Genomic DNA, 19,063 nt, shown 5'->3' with positions numbered 1-19,063 from the left:
TTGGTACACTTTTTTCTCCCTTCATTAGTTTTGATATCTAAGTTCAATGTTTATTTTGTTTAAGTTGGCGTGTTTTGAGTGATAAACCTATAGTATACAACAAAGCAATGTCTATTAAGTAGTATATATTTACGACAAGTAGTTTGGCGTCTCTCGCAATGCATGCATCAGACGACCACTTGGGCATAATGTCGCAATAGGAAAAGCAATACAATCCGTAAAAAGTAAAACTAAAATATTTAAGACCGCGAAAACATGTTGAGACACCAACACATAGCATCGGCCCACCTATCATGTCTATACGTGATATTGACCGTTAACATTGTTTGAATGTATAAGGAGCACATCTCTGAGAATGAAGTCAGAATAGTGTTAAAATACATAAGCGTAACGTATTAAATGGACATGTGTTTCCTATACAAAAGACACATCAGTGACGCTCGAATAAAACAATTAAAAAAGGGCAAGTTAAGGATTAGTATCCCGCTAGCATGTTTACCTCCACCACATTTTCTATGTAGGAGTCTGTTATTGAGTGGTTGTCGTTTGTTTATGTGTTACATATTTGTATTTTGTTCATTTTTTTGTACATAAATGAGGCCGTTAGTTTTCTCGTTTGAATGGTTTTTCATTGTCATTTCGGGGCCTTTTATAGCTGACTATGAGGTATGGGCTTTGCTCATTGTTGAAAGCCGTACGGTGACTAATAGTTGTTAATTTCTGTGTCATTTTGTCTCTTTAAGGACTTGAAAAGAGTTGTCCCATTGGCAATCATACCACATCTTTTTTTCTTAAGTTAAGTACACAGTTGAAGTGCATTCAGAACCAAAAACGTTTTTCCAAATTCAGTTTAACTAAAGACTGAGCAACACGATCAATAACAGTTTTTTGTGGTGCTCGTGTTGCACAGCCAAAGTCTTAAGTTTTTTGTTTGTTTGTTTGTTTATTCAACGGGTTGTCTGTTTGTTTAAGATTTATGAGTTTGAATGTTCCTTGGTATCTTCTTCTCGTTTATAATCCTGGTATCTTTGATAACTGTTTAAACAGAGGGAAAGCTACAGTTGATAAATGTAAAGTTGAAAGTTTGTATGTTGAAATCATCACGTGTCATGGATTCTAGTTAGAAGTTGTACATATGTTTCAAAATTGATAAAAATACAGACTGTTATAGGCGTGAAATTCATACGTGAAATCACATGCTTCGAAAAGCTAAATATTTGAAACCAGGCATGCGATCATCGTTGTTTGTAATTATAATCAGTGGTTATACGTATTAATAATCAATTTATTTGATATACAAACCTAATTAATAGAACATTAATCAATTTTGATTAATAGGTGCAAAAACGAATGTGCTTGATTTATTGTTGACAGTATTTCTAATAACGTTTATGTGATAACATTTCAATTACTAATACCTCACTTCACTATCAATTGGAAAGTATTTTTTAATTTGTTATAAATCTAGTAAATATATTTCTGAACTGTGAATATGGTGAAATATTTTACAATTTACTATAAAATAAAAATAACAGTTGGATTATGTGTTATGGTTTTGATATTTGATATGACAGCCATTCAAATATCTGTACATGGATACTAGGCCAATGATTGGCCTCGGACTGGAAACAATGTACCTAACATATCTTAATTGCTTTTCACATAAAGTAATTCCACAATTCACATTTTGGCCTACTTGTATCTTCCTAATTGTTTATCGTAAAATTGAGAATGGAAATGGGGAATGTGTCAAAGAGACAACAACAAGACCATAGTAAAAACAACAGCAGAAGGTCACCAACAGGTCTTCAATGTAGCGAGAAATTCCCGCACCCGGAGGCATCCTTCAGCTGGCCCCTAAACAAATATATACTAGGTCAGTGATAATGAACTCATACTAATTTCCAAATTGTACACAAGAAACTAAAATTAAAATAAAACAAGACTAACAAAGGTCAGAGGCTCCAAAACAGGCACAAAAATGCATGTCGATTTTCAACTGCATTAGACTGTCTAACAGTAGTTCAGGGTTGGAAACATATTCTTACTGAGGACCAAAGAAGCCACATAACTTATCTTTGATTTACATAATGAGTCTTAGTTGCATGTTGCATTTCTTCTTCAAATTTGTTTTTTTCTCAGTCGAGTTAAGTAGGACAACGTTGATATCATAGTTTATCGTCAATGACGTTGCCTTCGAAAATAACGATTTTTTCTTTCTTTCAAGCCATGGCGTTGTCAGTTTATTTTCGTCTTTAATGTTTCTCTGATATTTTTTGCCTCTCTTTTGGTCTAAATACAGATTTTTTTAATGATTCTTAATGAACAAGAGAGTGTGTCTTCAACTTGAACTTTAAGCTAGAAAATTAAGGGCTTTAGTCGATTTGTGAGCTTTTAAAATCAACCTTTTTGTGTAACAGCAACGGACCAAGGATGCTGCATATTTGACTTTGTTAGAAATTCAAGGACCAAGGTATTGTATGATTTGACTGTATTGACCCTTATTATGAAAGACACTTACATGGAATCTTGAAATCAAGTTCACAATTTCTTGTCTTCAGTTTGTTAGAGGGGACATTCCTGATACACAAAAGTAGTATTAATTTTTTTTTAAACAAGGAACCACAGCAGACATTTACTTGCAACTATCGGTATCCTTATAAAACGTCTAAATCAATATTTGGGGGAAATTGTTGTTTATTAAGTCGGAACTGTATAAAATCCTTTTTGGAACGATTATAATGACTGTAAGAGGTTGTAAACAATGGAAGAAAAGATAACGTTACAACATTCGGTTTTAAAATGAAATGAAAACAGGAAGTGGCAAGTGGATAATAAATTCAAAACGAGTCCGGACTCATCTACGTATTGGTTTGTGTTTCATAAAAGCAGGAAATTATCATTTGTCGATTTAAATTCCTTTAGCAAGAGTTTGGAAGTATTATATTATTATATTTCCATGGTAAGAGATATATTTGTCTCTCTCGTTTAATTCATACTGAATTATTTCGTATTTTTACGTTTTTGATGTCTATATATATTCATAGGAATACTTTCACGCATGCGTAGCACACAGCACATGAAGCACCCGTTTGATCGTGCAAATATTTCTGAACGTTTTGAATAAAGTTCTATATTTTTAATGGAAATTGTCGGAAGTTTTTCTATGAAAATGCGTTCGAATGACGAACATAAGACCAACGAACTTCATAAATTATTGTGATCGTTTGAGAAATATTGAAATTCAAATATTTGTCTTAGAACAACAGAAAGAGAAGCCGAAGATACAAACGGAATATGTCATCTCAAAAGTTCATGAACTGACAAAATATAACGAAATATAGAATAAGACAGATAACAGTTGACGAAACGAAACTGTTGTGAATAATTTATAGTTACTTTAAGCTGGGATCACACATTCACGATTTTTACTACCGTCCTCGACAGGACCATTCCCGATTTAAATTTATCAAAAGTCTGATCAAGATCCTGTGAATCGTGGATGGAAATTCAAACTTAAATCAAAATTTGTGAAAAAAAATAATTTGATCACGACAACAATCAGATAGTGTTCAGGAAGCGAGGATATTCAACCGTTTCTAGGCGAATTAGTCCCGATAATCCCGTTTTGAATCCGCTTCTAACCCGATTTGTATTTTTCACCAGGTAAAATTCGACAGAGTATGTCACGACTTCGTCCCGACTCTACCGAACGTAATCCGACAGAGATCAGACAGTGACTAGACAGTGAACCGACGCTGCCGGAAGATATCCGTTAGAAAACTGTCGGAATATTCGGGATGATCAGGAACTGTCGGAACGTAATCCTATCACTGTCCGCTCTATCGCATTGCAAACGGCTTTGTCTGTTCTCATTCGTATTGTATTCTGTAATTGTCGGGACTCTAACGTGGGTATCATTGATTAATTTCGTATTAATAACGGGACTGTTTCTGAACGGTTTCGGGAAAAAACGGTTCGCAATCGACAAGATCTGGACTCAATCGGCAGAAAAACAAGTATGAAAAATTACTCCAGATCATTCCCGTTCCACAAGACACCGTCCAGAATACACAAGACATTGTTCGGAATTCGATCCGATACAGCAGAATCTGTCACGACATAGCCACGATTGTAATCTGATTAGACAAAATCGTCTCAGTTGTCCCGAATGTTACGGGACGCACCTAACTGTCGGGGTGCTTTGCCGAATTATTTGGACCCTTCCCGACCCGTAAGAATCTGTTACGAACTTAAAAGGAATGCGTTCAGACAATGATAGGACATTCCAGATAATTGAGGATACTAATCCGACTTTTACACTTTTCGTGTCGTATTGCTGTCTGATCTCAAACGGGAGCAATAATCGGCAATGTGTGAACCCCGCATTATACTCTTTTATTTGTTTAACGTTTTACCGCCATTTACGTAACAATAGACCCGCAACGTCGTCACTTGCCGACGTCTCTCTTGTATATCATAGACTAGTAAAGCTTACGAACATTGAAGACGCTTGTGTGTTTACTATTATCAATACGTCCAAAACATTGGTGCCGTGACAAAAACAGAAGAATACGAAAGATGAGTACCGCGAAGATGAAGACCAGACGAGCTGGACATCGGGGAGTTCTTACAAAGTTACTGAAGAAAGTGGAACCGAGTTCCGAGGAACTTTTGCAGGAATATGACGTTAGTGAACTTTCAACCATTCGAGGACTTATTGTGAAGAAGCAGGAAACGATCGATCAACTGAACGAGAAGATTGTGGAGGAACTATCGGAAGAGGAAGTGAGCGAAGAAATAGAGGAAGCCGACAGATACACATATGACATAGAAATGAGTGTAACTAAAGTTTCAAAAATCATTAAGGAATCGGAAATCACAGTCAAACAGTCAAGTAAGTCATTGCTAAACCCAAATGCACACGAGTTTATTAATTACACAAATCATCAAGAAAGTCAGCCACAGCCCAGTTTCATGCACGCAAACACAAAAGCGTCTTCAATGGTTGGTGCATTATCGGAGTACATTATCTTTTACGACAACTGGTGTTGATTTCGCTGGACCACTATTCGTTAAAGATAATGGACTTGTTACAAAATCGTATATTTGCCTATTCACATGTGCTTGTATTCGTGCCGTACACCTAGAACTTGTTACAGATATGACAATTAAATCATTCAAATTAGCGTTTAGACGATTCGTTAGTAGGAGAGGAATTCCGAGTACTGTGTATTCCGATAATGCACCAACCTTTGTTTCCGCCTCACATGACATTCCGAAGGAAATGAAAATTCAAATTAATTGGAAATTTATCCCGAAAGCAGCACCGTGGTACGGTGGATGGTGGGAGAGACTAGTTGGAATTACGAAAACAACATTGAAAAAAGTGCTCGGAAAATCACAAGTAAATTCTGACGTATTACGAACAACTTTGATAGAAATTGAACGTGTAATCAACGATCGTCCGATTACGTATGTATCGTCCGACATCCGAGATCCAGAGCCGCTTACGCCGTCACATCTACTGCAGGGAAGAAGATTATCGCAAGACAACAATTCTGATTCAGAGGACAATAATTTTAATTTAGATTTCACAGAGGCAAACAAACGTTTTAACCATAAAGTAACTTTGATTGAACACTTTACAAAACAATGGAGAATGGAATACCTCACCGGATTACGAGAATTTCATCGCGTCGCCGGAGACCAAAGCGCACATGTGAAAATCGGTTCCGTCGTACAAATCATGGACAATTCACCGAGAATGATGTGGAAACTAGCAGTTATAAAAGATTTGATCACCGGGAAGAATGGAGTCGTAAGAGCAGTCAAACTACGTACACCAAATGGACTGATTACCACGAGACCAATTGTGAAACTGGTGCCACTGGAAATATGAACTTTAATTGTTAAAAGTGTTTTTTTCAATACCCTTTTTTATGAACAATACATGAACAGTAATTGCATTTTGCGGCCCCTAGAATTTGGTGAATTAGTTATAGTTACTTTATACTCTTTTATTTGTTTAACGTTTTACCGCCATTTACGTAACAATAGGCCCGCAACGTCGTCACTTGCCGACGTCTCTCTTGTATATCATAGACTAGTAAAGCTTACGAACATTGAAGACGCTTTTGTGTTTACTATTATCAATACGTCCAAAACAGAAACAAATAAGCTAAGGGTTGATCAACACGAATCCACCAAAAACCGGATTAATCGCAATTTCGTTGTTGTGTCTCTGTTGTGTCGTAGTTCTTTTATATTTGGTACGTTTCCCTCAGTTTTAGTTTGTAATCCGGATTTTATTTTCTGTATCGATTTATGAATTTTGAACAGCGGTATACTACTGTTGCCTTTATCTACGACTAAAACGAGTTATCCTGTTGTAACTGAATAGCACATTGAATACTGAATGTGGTATTACAGTTCTATTTTTTTTAAATGAATAGCAATTATATTTGCGAATTCGTCATGATGAAAACAAATTTTTAAAAACTATGTATTTTGATATGAGCGTCACTGTTGAGTCTTATGTAGACTAAACGCGCGTCTGTCGTAATAAATTATAATCCTTGTACCTTTGATAACTATTTACACCACTGGGCCGATGCCACTGCTGGTGAACGTTTCGTCCCCGAGGGTATCACCATCCAAGTCGTCAGCACTTTGGTGTTGACATAAGTATCAATTATGTGGTCATTTTATAAAGTTTTTGTTACAAAACTCAGAATTTTTGGAAAAACTAAGGATTTCCTTATCCCAGGAATAGATTACCTAAGCCGTATTTGGCACAACTTTTGTGAACTTTGGGTCATTAATGCTCTTTAACTTTGTACTTGTTTGGCTTTACAACTATTTTGATCTGAGCGTCACTGATGAGTCTTATGAAGACGAAACGCGCGTCTGGCGTAATAAATTATAGTACTGGTACCTTTGATAACTATGTAAATATAGTTTCATTCATTTTTTTTTATTATCTCAATAGGTATTAGGCAACATTTAGCTCTTAAAGCGACGGGTGTATGCGACCCAGTAATGTATTAAGATGAGTAGCAATAATGGAAATTGATTGGTGTTTTCTTGAAGAGATTTATAGTATTCGACCTTCCAGATTAATTTGAGTACCACTCAGTAATACTTAAGTGCAGATAATGTATTTTCCCTGTCTGAATGTGGATTTTTGTGCCCTTGAACATTTCCCTATGCTGAAAATAATAAGCATTTGGTGGCCAAAAATTTAAGAAAATAGCTAATATAAAAGTTTGTAATCAAGTGGTTTAACATCAAGAATTATTTCCTATGTGTGGACTGATTTTCAGAGGCAGTTGTTGGTTTTATTCTTAAGTATTTCTCGTTTCACATTTTTCCTATAGATGAAATCGTTGGTTGTTCTTTTTGAATGGTTGCTTGCTCTTCGGTGTTAGCCAAGGCGCCGTTTTGAAGACCGTTCTTTACAATACTAGTTAACTTTTACAAATTGTAACTAGGTCGGACTGGTCGCCATTCTCTGCCGACCTCTTCTTATTTTCATATAAATCGGAGTTCCTTCAGAAACTTTTCAAAAACAAGAAGATCAAAGAAGCCAAATTATTTAATTACACTTTCAGATATATTGATGATGTTCTTTCCATTAACAATCAGAACTTTTCTGATTGGGTTCCATTTATATATCCTACAGAACAAAAATAAAGAAACAACATACATGGCTTTCTCCGCCTCATTTTTAGACTTATATCTCGAATTTGACATACCCAGTCATCTCAGTACCAGAATCTATGACAACGAGACGATTTTAATTTTGAAATTGTAATTCCCCCAACCTTAGTAGCAAGATACCAACTTCACCTGCATATTGGATATACGTGTCCCAACTTATTCGATATTCAAGAGCTTGCAGCTCCTATTCAAACTTTTCAAAGCGTCACCAGTGTCTGAACAGAAAGTTGATGAACCAGGGGTATGTTAAAGAACGTCTCGTCCTTTTTCTAAAAAGATTCATCGGAAGGTACCAATACCTTGTTGATAAATATTCCGTTTCAACTTCAAAAATAATAAATGTTGGTCTTGATTAATAGATTCTGCGTTCTGACGTCTTCACTCAGTGTGATATTGTACTTATACTTCACGTCAATGTGTTTGAATTATCTTTCATTTTTGCTGGTGTTCATTATATATACGACTTTTTGTGTTATTTTTTGTTCTTATAACATGACTCTGTACTTTAAGATACCCCATCATTTTTTCTATTGTTCTATTATATCATTATCTTATTGTTTTATTATAAATGTGATAATACTTTGAACAACAAACGACAAAATTATTTAACTCGTGAAGTGGTATTAACTATATATATGGATTGTAAGAAATTCTAAAAAACTTCTGGATAAATTTAGATCTCAGTCTGTTTCTGAAATAAATTCTAACATATTTTTTGATATTTTAACCCTGCACACCACCATTCCCATGCGAAATAATAGTTGTTTTGAATATACATTGAACGACAGAATTTCGTCCTATTTGACGTCTACATTTTCTGACATCAAACATGCATAACAATGAATGTGTTTTTTAATTTGATAGTTGCTTTCTATCCTTTTTTTGTAAATGTTTGTTTGTTTTGAGATTGTCGCACAGTGGTGACTGCTGTAACCATATTTGGCTATTTTACCGATTGTGTCTATTATGTTCACGCATCGTTGTAAAATAACGGAATTTCATGCTACTGTCATACAAGTGAGAGGTTTATCGCTATAAAACCAGGTTCAATCCAGCATTTTCTACATTTAAAATGCCTGTGCCTGGTCAGAAACATGACAGTTTTTCTCCATTCGTTGGTTGTAATTTTAACATTTGATTTTGCCATTTGAATACGGACTTTCCGTTTTGAATTTACTCGGAGTTCAGAATTTTTGTGATTTTTCCATTTGAATATACCAGTAAATATATGAATCATGGCGGAATGTTGCCTTAATACCCACCCGTTTATAAACCATAACGTAATTGATAGAACATAGAATCATAGGAAGGATTGCTTTATTTAGCAAAAAAAGACAATCCTTTTTGTCATTATATCCTGGTTAATTTTTCAAAATTGAAAAATAAGTTGAAAGTTGAAAGCAATACCGATATTCTGGGCCAGTCCATATGGCTAAATCCAAACATCACTATGGATGGCAAGATGATTTTGAAAATTGTGTATTTTTTTATCAACAATCTGGTGTCAGATATAATACATTATTCTCATATGAAGAATTTGAGAAAAAGTATGATATCAATACTAGTTTTGTAGAGTTTTATGGTATTTTAAGTGCTATTCCAAATAGATGGAAAAGTCGTTCTAAACTTGATAATATTGAAAAAAATTAGTAGATAAAGTTGAAGAAAGAACCCAAAATCTTGTGATTTTTTCTATAATTTATTTCTGGAGGAATAAAGTATTATCATTATCTTCCCGTAACAAATGGGAAATAGACCTAAATATATACAGATTGAAGATTGGAATGCTATTTATTCCATGCCCTTCATCATAACCAGAAATTCGTTTTTACAAAATTTTAATTTAATATTGTTCTTAGAATTTTACCATGTAATTTCTTTAAAAGAAAGATTATAGATTGGATTAGAAATTATGACATCGTCTTGCCTTTTAGTGCAAAAGAGGTCATTTTAGTTTTGTTTGATGATTTTTTCAACAGTAAAACAGTTATTTATATCTTGTCGCTACTTTAATACTATATATACAAATGTAGATGTAAGAGCATGTTGCCCTCGAAATATGGTGGGATAGAATGTTAAAAGTATTTGATTAAAATAGAAAAATCCTCTGTATGTTTCTTAACCCGTACACGAAAAATAAAAATGGATTGTTAGAAGCAGCATTTTATTAACAAAATCAATTGTAATATGTATATCTTATTATACGTTTAGGATTTGATCGATCTTACAAGTGTTAATTAACTTTTTAACTTTGTATCAATTCTGTATTATGTAATTTCACATGTTTCATCTTGTATTGAAAATAAAATAATTACAAAGAAAGTTCGCAGATAGCGGCCAAACCGATACAACGATCTACTATAAATATATACACACATTCAATAATAAAACATAATAATGTAAGATGGTAATAAACTATTTAGATGTTATTAAATCGTCTTGATACATATTTCTGCTGAACAAATTGCCTTAGTTAATGCCAATCTTTTTTTCTCTCTATTAAAACATACATATTCCTGGATGATATAAGACATACTATATTATAACCACATCTCTCTTAGCCTCTAACAAAATTATTAACATCGTTGTGAGTTCTTTAAACAATAGCCATTTTAAGATAATATTCCTCTAGATCAACAAGGTCTTCCAACTATATGACGATTTCAACTTGTTCGGTTGAACATTCACATTTCTCTTCAACAAAATTACGTCTGGCCGATGGATTGTTGATAAGTGTGACTAGCTTAGCCCATTTACGGCAAATATGTCTATTTATTTGACTGATTGTTTCGAAATTCCCTTGTTGATCATTTACAGGTGCTAGAAAAACGTTAGCACGACTCTTTTCTCTGTTGCTAACTAATAATTCGTTACAAAATACTGACGCTACTGGATTTCTGTGATGAACCTCTACCATTAACATACCAATATACGCCGAATAGCCTGAGATAAAATAAAAAGTGTTTTACGATGGTAACATTTCAATTCATGGCTATATCAATCAGTTCACTATAAAATAAACTAATTCTAGATACGAGGATTTAATTTTGTATTTACGCCAGACGCACGTTTTGTCTACAATAGACTCATCAGTGACGCTCGGACCCAAAGAAGTTAAAAAGGCCAAATGCAGTACAAAGTTGAAGTGCATTGAAAAGAAACATTTCTAAAAGTTTTGAAAAATACAGCTAACGTAATTTTTTACATCACTGGGTCGATACCTCTGCTGGTGGACTATCAGTCTCCAAGGTATCATCAGCTCAGTAGTCAGTGCTTCGGTACTGACATGATTTACCAAACTTTTTAATGTGCGTATTGTTATGCGTTTACTTTTCTACATTGGCTAGAGGTATAGGGGGAGGGTTGATATCTCACAAACATGTTTAACCCCGCCGCATTGTTGCGCCCGTACCAAGTCAAAAGCCTCAGGCCTTTGTTAGTCTTGTATTATTTCAATTTTAGTTTCTTGTGTACAATTTGAAAATTAGTAATGCGTTCATTATCTCTGAACTAGTATATATTTGTTTAGGGGCCAGCTGAAGGACGCCTCCGGGTGCGGGAATTTCTCGCTACATTGAAGACCTGTTGGTGACCTTCTGCTGTTGTTTTTTTCTACGGTCGGGTTGTTGTCTATTTGACACATTCCCCATATCCATTCTCAATTTTATTTACTAAAACTGTCTGTTTATAAATTTTGAAATTATTATAAAACTAAGGGTTTTACTCATTCAGGCAAAGTGGGTTTTAGATGAATTTGGCTATTCATTTTAGGTATTTTTGTTATATAGCTTTTCACCGATTTTTGGTACTAATCCATTTTCAGATTTCAAATATTTGGCTTTGAGCGTTCCTGATGAAGGTGAATTCAGAAAAGCGCTTCGGACGCAATTAATTATTAAACTTGCAGTTTTTCATTTTTTAGTTCATAAATATGACCATATCAATGATAATTCATGTCATCAAAGAAGTGCTTGTCAAATAAAGGGTGAGATAATACAAACAATTAAGAAAACTTACTTATGTATATCAGAATTAGAAGTCAATCTGTTTATGTTTTTGCCAGAAGAAGCAACATTCGGGTTACCTCAACGTTTTGAATTTTTGTTGAATTATTCGCCGCGATATAACTCTTTTTGTGCTAATGCGGCGTAAAGCAAACAACATTCAATCAAATCAATGATTTTTTGTTTTATTTTATTTCAAAAACAATTTCATTGAGATATGTTTTAATCTTTGAGCTCACGCAGCCGTCTCTAAAAAGGTACGTATCAACGTAAAAGGGAAAATGAATTTAATTTTGAATTACACAGTCAGGTATTATATCTATATACGTTAAAATTACACAGCAAGGTGTCACAAATAGAGACAGCGTTAACATAGTTTTATAATTAAGTTACCTGTGTCCTGCTTCTCATAACCCCTTGGAAGCATATATTTATCTATTCTGGCTAGTGATATCAAACCGATCCATAGACCAGCCGTAATCCTCGTCAAACAACTGACAAATTCAATGATGACGTGAAAGAAGAACATGAAGAATGACAATATGTTGAACATTTTTCTGAAAAAGAACAAATATTGGATAGAAAATGTGGATATATAATACAAAGGGTACAAGAACTAACAAAATACCCGAAAAAAATAAAGCATACGTATCAAACTATGCAACTTATTTGATAATTTTTAATCCAAAGTTTGATATAGAAATCAAAAAAATAATCCAATAATGTAGCCTCCAAATGTGTTCTCCAAATGTGTTCTCCTTTATTGATACTTTTATTCTCCTATGCACACTAACATGCAGCTTTACAGCTATTCATTTGAATGGAATAAACATCCGGGTCACATCTCTTTTCATAATTGGTCAACGCTTTTGATGTATCATTAGAGGAATAATATGATGATAACTGGCAATTTATAAATGAAAGAGGAGTGTTCTATGCACACAACACTGTTTCTGTTAGTTAACCAGTATTTTATAGGAATGACAAACAATTTCGGTATCCAAAGGCAATACTAATCTGAAAAGGGTTGAAAACCTTCTAAAATTGTGGACGCTTTTGAAGCAGTGTTAACTTATCGAGTTTAAAAAAAAAGTTTGCATAAGAAGTGAAACAGGAAGTTTATGGTTTCAACCGTATTAATTAGTGAATCGCATTATTCAATCAACAGTTTTCTATAATTTTGCTTATCGTATGTCATTTCCTGACTACTATTTTTGACATTTGATTTAGGGTTTATTTCTGCTGTTGGATCTCACCAAACGTTTTTTTATTCACTGACTGATTACCAAACTTCACTAGAATCAACGCATGTGCTGTGTTGACTTACAAATGTTTTTAAACTAATGTCAATACTCACAAATTTTCCAAAGCAAGAGTTTTCTGAGTTTTAATTCCTCTAGGCATAATAACAGGCATATCTTGCAGGAAGAATTTTCTTGTTAAAAAAAGTTGCAGTTTATGGAAGCCGAAGTTTATCATCATCAACGGTCTGAAAAATGACAAAAGACACAAAGAAATAGGTATGCTGTGTTTGTTCATTGATCTTATCTTTACAATGGGAATGATGGTAACATTTAAAAATCGATATCATGTTGGATCATATACTTCATTTTTTTTGCAGCATCTCTTGTTCAGATTGGTTTGCTTTGTTATTTAACCCCTTGTGAGACTAACGGTTGTACCTTAGGTTGCCTTTTTTTATTCATTCTGTAAAACCATGTCTCAAATTATTATGATAATTTGCTATAATTTATTGTAAATTGTATATTCGTTATATCAAAACACCATCCATTTTATTAGAGATAACCAAATAGTTAAGTCAGATGTGCGTTTCGTCTACATAAGATTCCTCAGTGACGCTCATATCAAAATATTTATAAAACCAAACAAGTACAAAGTTAAAGTGCATTTAGGCTACAAAATTCCAAAAAAAAATGTGCCACATATAGCTAAGGTAATCTATGTCTGGGATAATTTAGTGAGCATTACATTTTGTTTTTTCTTCTTTAAAATGTCTATTGTCAAAATATTTAGACTGACGAACATAGCTATCGAATAAATCAACATAAGGATAGAACAGGCAACAATATGATCCCTGTAATCCAATCGATTTTAGTATATCTTTTTATTATAAGTAACTACAGATGACGACCTTCCTAAACTCTAATTGGCATAGTTTGTATCTTATATCACTATAACTATCAGAAAAGACAAAACTGTAAAAATCACATCACAGAAATGTTATGACTGATGCACAAATCCAGGTGCAACATCAGAATAAGGAGATTCTGTTATACATGTTGAAGCTGTTGTATTGCTTGTGTGAATTAAAACCCGGCAATGAGTCTTATTCTACAATTTAAAAATAGCCATCGTCAATTGTGAAACAGATATTCTAGCGGTCAATCAACTGGTCATCCTGTCCGTAAATTTTTATAGGATTTTTTACTCGTTAAGTTCATAAGAGGTTCTTGTTGAAATGCCAGATTTATACTGAATTATATTATCAAGCAGTTTGTGTAATATAAATGACAGTAATTATCCATTCATTTGATGTGTTAGAGAATCAAGCAACACGTGTTTGTAATTTAAAATATTTAATTTGCAATTGGTTCGGTATAGGTATAAGAGATAATAAGGAACAGACTTATCATTAAAAAAGAAATACCAGTATCTCTTTATGATACTCACACAGCAACAAGAACTGGCTCAAAAAATGAAAATGAAACTTTTCCAGCAAGAGGCAAAATTATAATGTAAGATATCATAAAGCAAGCTATCCATAACATCCCTATTATCAATAGGTAGCCTGAAATAAATCAAAACCACATTTTATTCTTTTGATACAATCTGTTATACAATTACCAATAATCAAATTTTCAATCATTAGTTTCAATTGATTGATTTGTACCTTGCCAGTAATGTTTAATCTATGTCACTTCTCTGAGTATTTTTTAAGTAAAGACAAAACACACAATCGACATTATTATATACATAATTCCGTAAAAATAGACGTAAACGTGTTAGTTTTAAAGAAGAGGTATGGAAGACAGTTTTATAAGTTTGCAGGAACAAGTCAAACGCTTCTAATTCAGTAGTTGTCGTTTGTTGCCGTATATCATATATATTTTTCATGGATTACTTTTATATCTTAATCAGGACGTTTATTTTCGCGGTTGAATTGTTTTACATATGTATGTATATAGTCTTTCTTAGCTTACTATGCTGTAAATAGTTCATTGTTAAAATCCTACTGTTACATTGAGTCGTTAACGTCTATGACATCTTGTCGCTTGTGGATAATTATGTCGATGGCAGTTATACAACATCTTCTTATTTTATTTTAAACCAGTAAAAATCTTGTTTTATTATAGCAACTGACTGCACCAAATAATTGATTCGAATGAGTTTGGAAATATATAGTTGGTATAATGCTGCTACGGTCGGGGAAATTCATAATTTCAAAACTAAAATTGTCTCGTTTGTCATAAATTGCACTATGCACGACGCGCTAGATCACAAAGGCTCTTAGAAATATCTACAAGGAACTTTTAAAACGGTAGAATAATTTAATTTGAATATTGTTTCGGATTCGGCCCGGAACTCTAATTTTTTTTTGGATTACAAAGACAATAACAATCAAAACTAAGGAGTAAACAAAGACTCACAAAACCAAAGGACATTTACATCAACAGTTATAAATAATAAATAAGAAACAACACGAACTCCACTAAAAATTGGGAGTGAAATCAGGTGCTTCGGAAGGGTAAGCATTTCCTGCACCGTATACGGCACCCGTCGTGTTATTTCTTTGTTCAGTTTGGTAATGATGAACGGTTATGACTGAGGAAGAATATCAGATATGATTTCTGACACACTTTTGTCATAATGGCCAATCGGTAACGGTATTTGGTGCTGAATATGAAGTATCTTTCTAAGATTTATTTCATTTTTCCTTTCCAGATATGATAGATATATTTCGCTTAAAGACAATGGATACGTTTCAGATATAATACGCCAACTTACACCATATCAAATATACAATCTGTGCACCAGAATATCGTAAACTTGATGTCTAAAAATGAAAAAAGTGAAAAGTAACTAATTAAAATAATAAAAACCATAGCACGTTACCAACCCTGTTTACCATAAAAGGCTAGTATTAAGGATTCAACAGCATGCTATATAAGGCAATACTGCTATATAACTGAGGAGCCATTGTCATTGTTCTTCAGCAAACTTAATTCTATGGTGTTGCTTTTTTTTTTTAAATATTGTTGTATTTTTTTATTTAGAAAACTCAAGTTATTATATTTCTAATTTAGAAACTAGACAACTGATTTGAAGATACCTTTACCTTTTCCTTTTTTTTTAAATACAAAGATCCCTTCTTTTTATCGTTATCAATACAAGATATTGTTCAATTTAAGCGTTTAGCATATCTCGTATTAAATAATTCCAATACTTTTGACAGGATAAAAAAGAAATGTTTTAAATATTATAACAGAATCACCCTGGATCTATACATGTTGAAAACATTCCAACAAAGTCAATGTTCATAATGAGATGATAACACTTACAACAAGATTGTCATTTAAGCTTTTTCTGAGTTTCAATGGCAAGAATGTGTAGTCTCCTCTTTGCATCTTTTCTAGATCTTTACGATAACTGATGAAGATTGCAATGACATAACCGACCATGAATATGCTAGACACAGATAATGAAACGTAAAAACCAACTAAAAAAGAGAACGGTTAAGCATATAATAAATACAAATCTGAAATACATTTTTTTGACGGTCAGAAATCTACGATAGTAGCTGTTGAAACTATTGCGTTTGTGAAATAGGATTCGAAGACGCAATATATTCCTATGCTGTAATCTTATAATGTTAAAGAAGTTTACTGAGAGGGAACGGACGAAAGCTGGTAGAAGGGAAGTGTTAAGATGGTTAGGTTTTTCAACTTCGTAATTTATCTTTCCTTTTCCTTTTTTTTTTATTCGAGCGTCAGTGATGAGTCTTTTGTAGACGAAATCCGCATCATCTAACATATGTAATCTATTAGGAGTTTATTTGCATGACTATCAATTACATTATTCGTCTGTCAATGTTATAAAATGTCACAATTGATGAACTAAAACCTTCCAGACAATGATTTTCTTGCTACGGACTTTTTAAACAAGCTTAGTTTGACATATATGAGACTTCTGTGCTGAAGTTAAACGACTTCTGCAAAAGTTTAATATACAGTTACAGGATCGTGTGTATACAATGTTTTATGTTGGCCTCATGTATATTTTGTGTTGTTTATTCTTTAGTTTTCTATGTTGTGTCATGTGTACTATTGTTTGTCTGTTTGTCCTTATCATTTGTAGCCATGGCGTTGTCAGTTTATTTTCGATTTATGAGTTTGACTGTCCCTCTGGTATCTTTCGTGCCTATTTTGTAGGTGCAGTCTTTTTGAAATGTTTAACAGAAATTGCTATCGGTCGCAATTTGTTTATATGAAAAAGATGCTTAAAAACAAATATCCTATTGTTGTTGTCCATAAGATAACGCAACTTGATTGTGACTTGAAAGGACTATGACGTTTTTTGAACTCCACAAAAAGTGTCATATAATAACGTCCAATTTACTGTATTTTACAAATTCAAATATGATTCAATCGCCAAGATACGTTTTCAAGAAAAATAGAATTGCGATTGAGCGCCCTAAATAGCTAGTGAAACTTTATTTAGAAAACAAAACTACTACTTGAAAGTTTTATAAAAAAACCCAGATAATGTTCATATTGAGAGAAAATAAGAAACTATGGTTACTTTAGTGACAAAACAAACTCAGTTTTCCCAAATGTTATCATAATAGTGTGTACACAAAATCATGAAATATCTTGAAAAAAAATTACTAGTATATCTGAAAAGTCTTTTTGAGTGAATATCTAATAAAAACCAAGAGTCTTTCCAATAATTTTTATATGTGGTATATTTAACTAAGCTATTAATCTGATTAAAAATGGATTTCTTCAAACAGAGGTCGATAAATCAGTTGTATTTGCAAAATATTTCTTTACTACATGCTGCATAATACTTTAAATGGATAAATATATACAGTATATATATACTGAGCCAAAAAAGTTTAGCAACACTTTCTTTTTAAAATTTGTTTTTGTTCTTTCTGGAAAAAAATTTATTCAAAAATTATTGATATAGTCCTTAGTTTTACCTGTAATTTGAAAAAGTCGTACTTTTTTCATAGTGATTGATTTCGCGCCATTTCAGCTTTGCACGTGTTATCAATGTTATACCTTCTGTACCTGTACTTTTAAAGCGATATTAAAAATTTCTTTTTCACTAACGTTCAGAAACACCCCATTAGTAAGAAAAACACATACATCTATGAAACAAATTACATGGGGCGTCAACCAGGCCTCCCCGAAAATGACTGTCAGAATGCCCTTTGGAATGGTTGATGCCGGAACGAGTGTTGCTACCTTCGTAGCTCGATTTAATGTGCATAAGGCAACAGTTTAGAGACTAACAAACAGATATCGACAAATTGCAACTGCACACGATAGGTCGATATTTGGTAGACCCAAAAAACTATTGTCAAGGGAGGAGCGCTTCCTTCGCTTTACGTCAACACGTGACAACTTTTTTTCAGCCACAAAAGTAGTGCATTGACTAAGGACAGCTGCTTGTGTGCCCGCCAATCCTTCATAGGTACACGTAGGGTATGGCTGAGAAATTGATTTTGAATAACACTATACTCATTTCCACATTTTGACCCTTCCGCGCTCCATACAAAGAAAATCCTCATGAATATGTTGCTATGATTTTGTAATAAAATAAAATTTCACATTTTTGTTGCTAAACTTTTTTGGCTCAGTATATATATATTTACCTTCTGCAACAGTAGCCCATAATTTCAATTCAGGTACTGATGCCTCTTTAGACGTATTGAGGTACTGAGTTTGGATGTATGTCGTTAACTGAAGTCCAGGGTTATCGTGAATATAAAAAGTGAGCAGTCCCATGCCAACCTGAAACAGAATCATAAATCATATTTCAAATATCTATCAAATCTATATATAACATCAACAATAAGTAATGCGTCGATAATTTGACATAATAGAATAAATGAGTGCTTGCATCTCAATTCAGGTTAACATGAGATTAAAGATACAACCAAAACTAAAATGTCTATGTTGTATCTTGGTATTTAATTCTATATGAACATCAACTTAAAACTGTTTTTTTTTTGCAACGATTAATTTTTAATTTCCCAACAGTTACATATACCCTTTTCCCCATCGTGTGTCGTTTCATATACAGACGTC

General features: G+C 33.3%; 2 protein-coding genes across 2 annotated transcripts in view; one reads left to right on the top strand and one right to left on the bottom strand.

Moving 5' to 3' along the window:
• The first annotated feature begins 4,596 nt into the window (after positions 1-4,596).
• Positions 4,597-5,902, top strand: LOC134705686 (uncharacterized). The gene is made up of 2 exons (XM_063564407.1): positions 4,597-4,897; positions 5,190-5,902. Exons 1-2 carry the CDS (start codon positions 4,597-4,599, stop codon positions 5,900-5,902), a joined length of 1,014 nt encoding a protein of 337 aa, XP_063420477.1.
• A 3,967-nt stretch (positions 5,903-9,869) lies between these two features.
• LOC134706860 (stimulated by retinoic acid gene 6 protein-like) overlaps positions 9,870-19,063 on the bottom strand; it is a 32,724-nt gene continuing 23,530 nt past the window's right edge. The window contains exons 10-16 of the mRNA XM_063566176.1: positions 18,628-18,766; positions 16,307-16,464; positions 15,753-15,801; positions 14,418-14,535; positions 13,084-13,215; positions 12,120-12,283; positions 9,870-10,665 (exon numbers count right to left, since the gene is read on the bottom strand). Coding sequence (XP_063422246.1) covers positions 10,373-10,665; positions 12,120-12,283; positions 13,084-13,215; positions 14,418-14,535; positions 15,753-15,801; positions 16,307-16,464; positions 18,628-18,766 — 1,053 coding nt within the window. The 3' untranslated portion in view covers positions 9,870-10,372. The remainder of the gene's footprint in view (positions 10,666-12,119; positions 12,284-13,083; positions 13,216-14,417; positions 14,536-15,752; positions 15,802-16,306; positions 16,465-18,627; positions 18,767-19,063) is intronic.

This window comes from Mytilus trossulus, chromosome 2 (genome assembly GCF_036588685.1).
Source record: "Mytilus trossulus isolate FHL-02 chromosome 2, PNRI_Mtr1.1.1.hap1, whole genome shotgun sequence".
Classification (NCBI taxonomy): domain Eukaryota; kingdom Metazoa; phylum Mollusca; class Bivalvia; order Mytilida; family Mytilidae; genus Mytilus; species Mytilus trossulus.
The sequence above is the reverse complement of the archived record's forward strand: the minus strand, read 5'-3'. Positions and strand labels throughout refer to the sequence as shown.

Excerpts from the sequence above, each read along its gene's own strand:
- LOC134705686 (XM_063564407.1), top strand. The coding sequence starts at position 4,597 with ATGAAGACCAGACGAGCTGGACATCGGGGAGTTCTTACAAAGTTACTG. Across the intron at positions 4,898-5,189 it reads AATCACAGTCAAACAGTCAA|CGTTTAGACGATTCGTTAGT; the intron begins GTAAGTCATTGC and ends CATTCAAATTAG.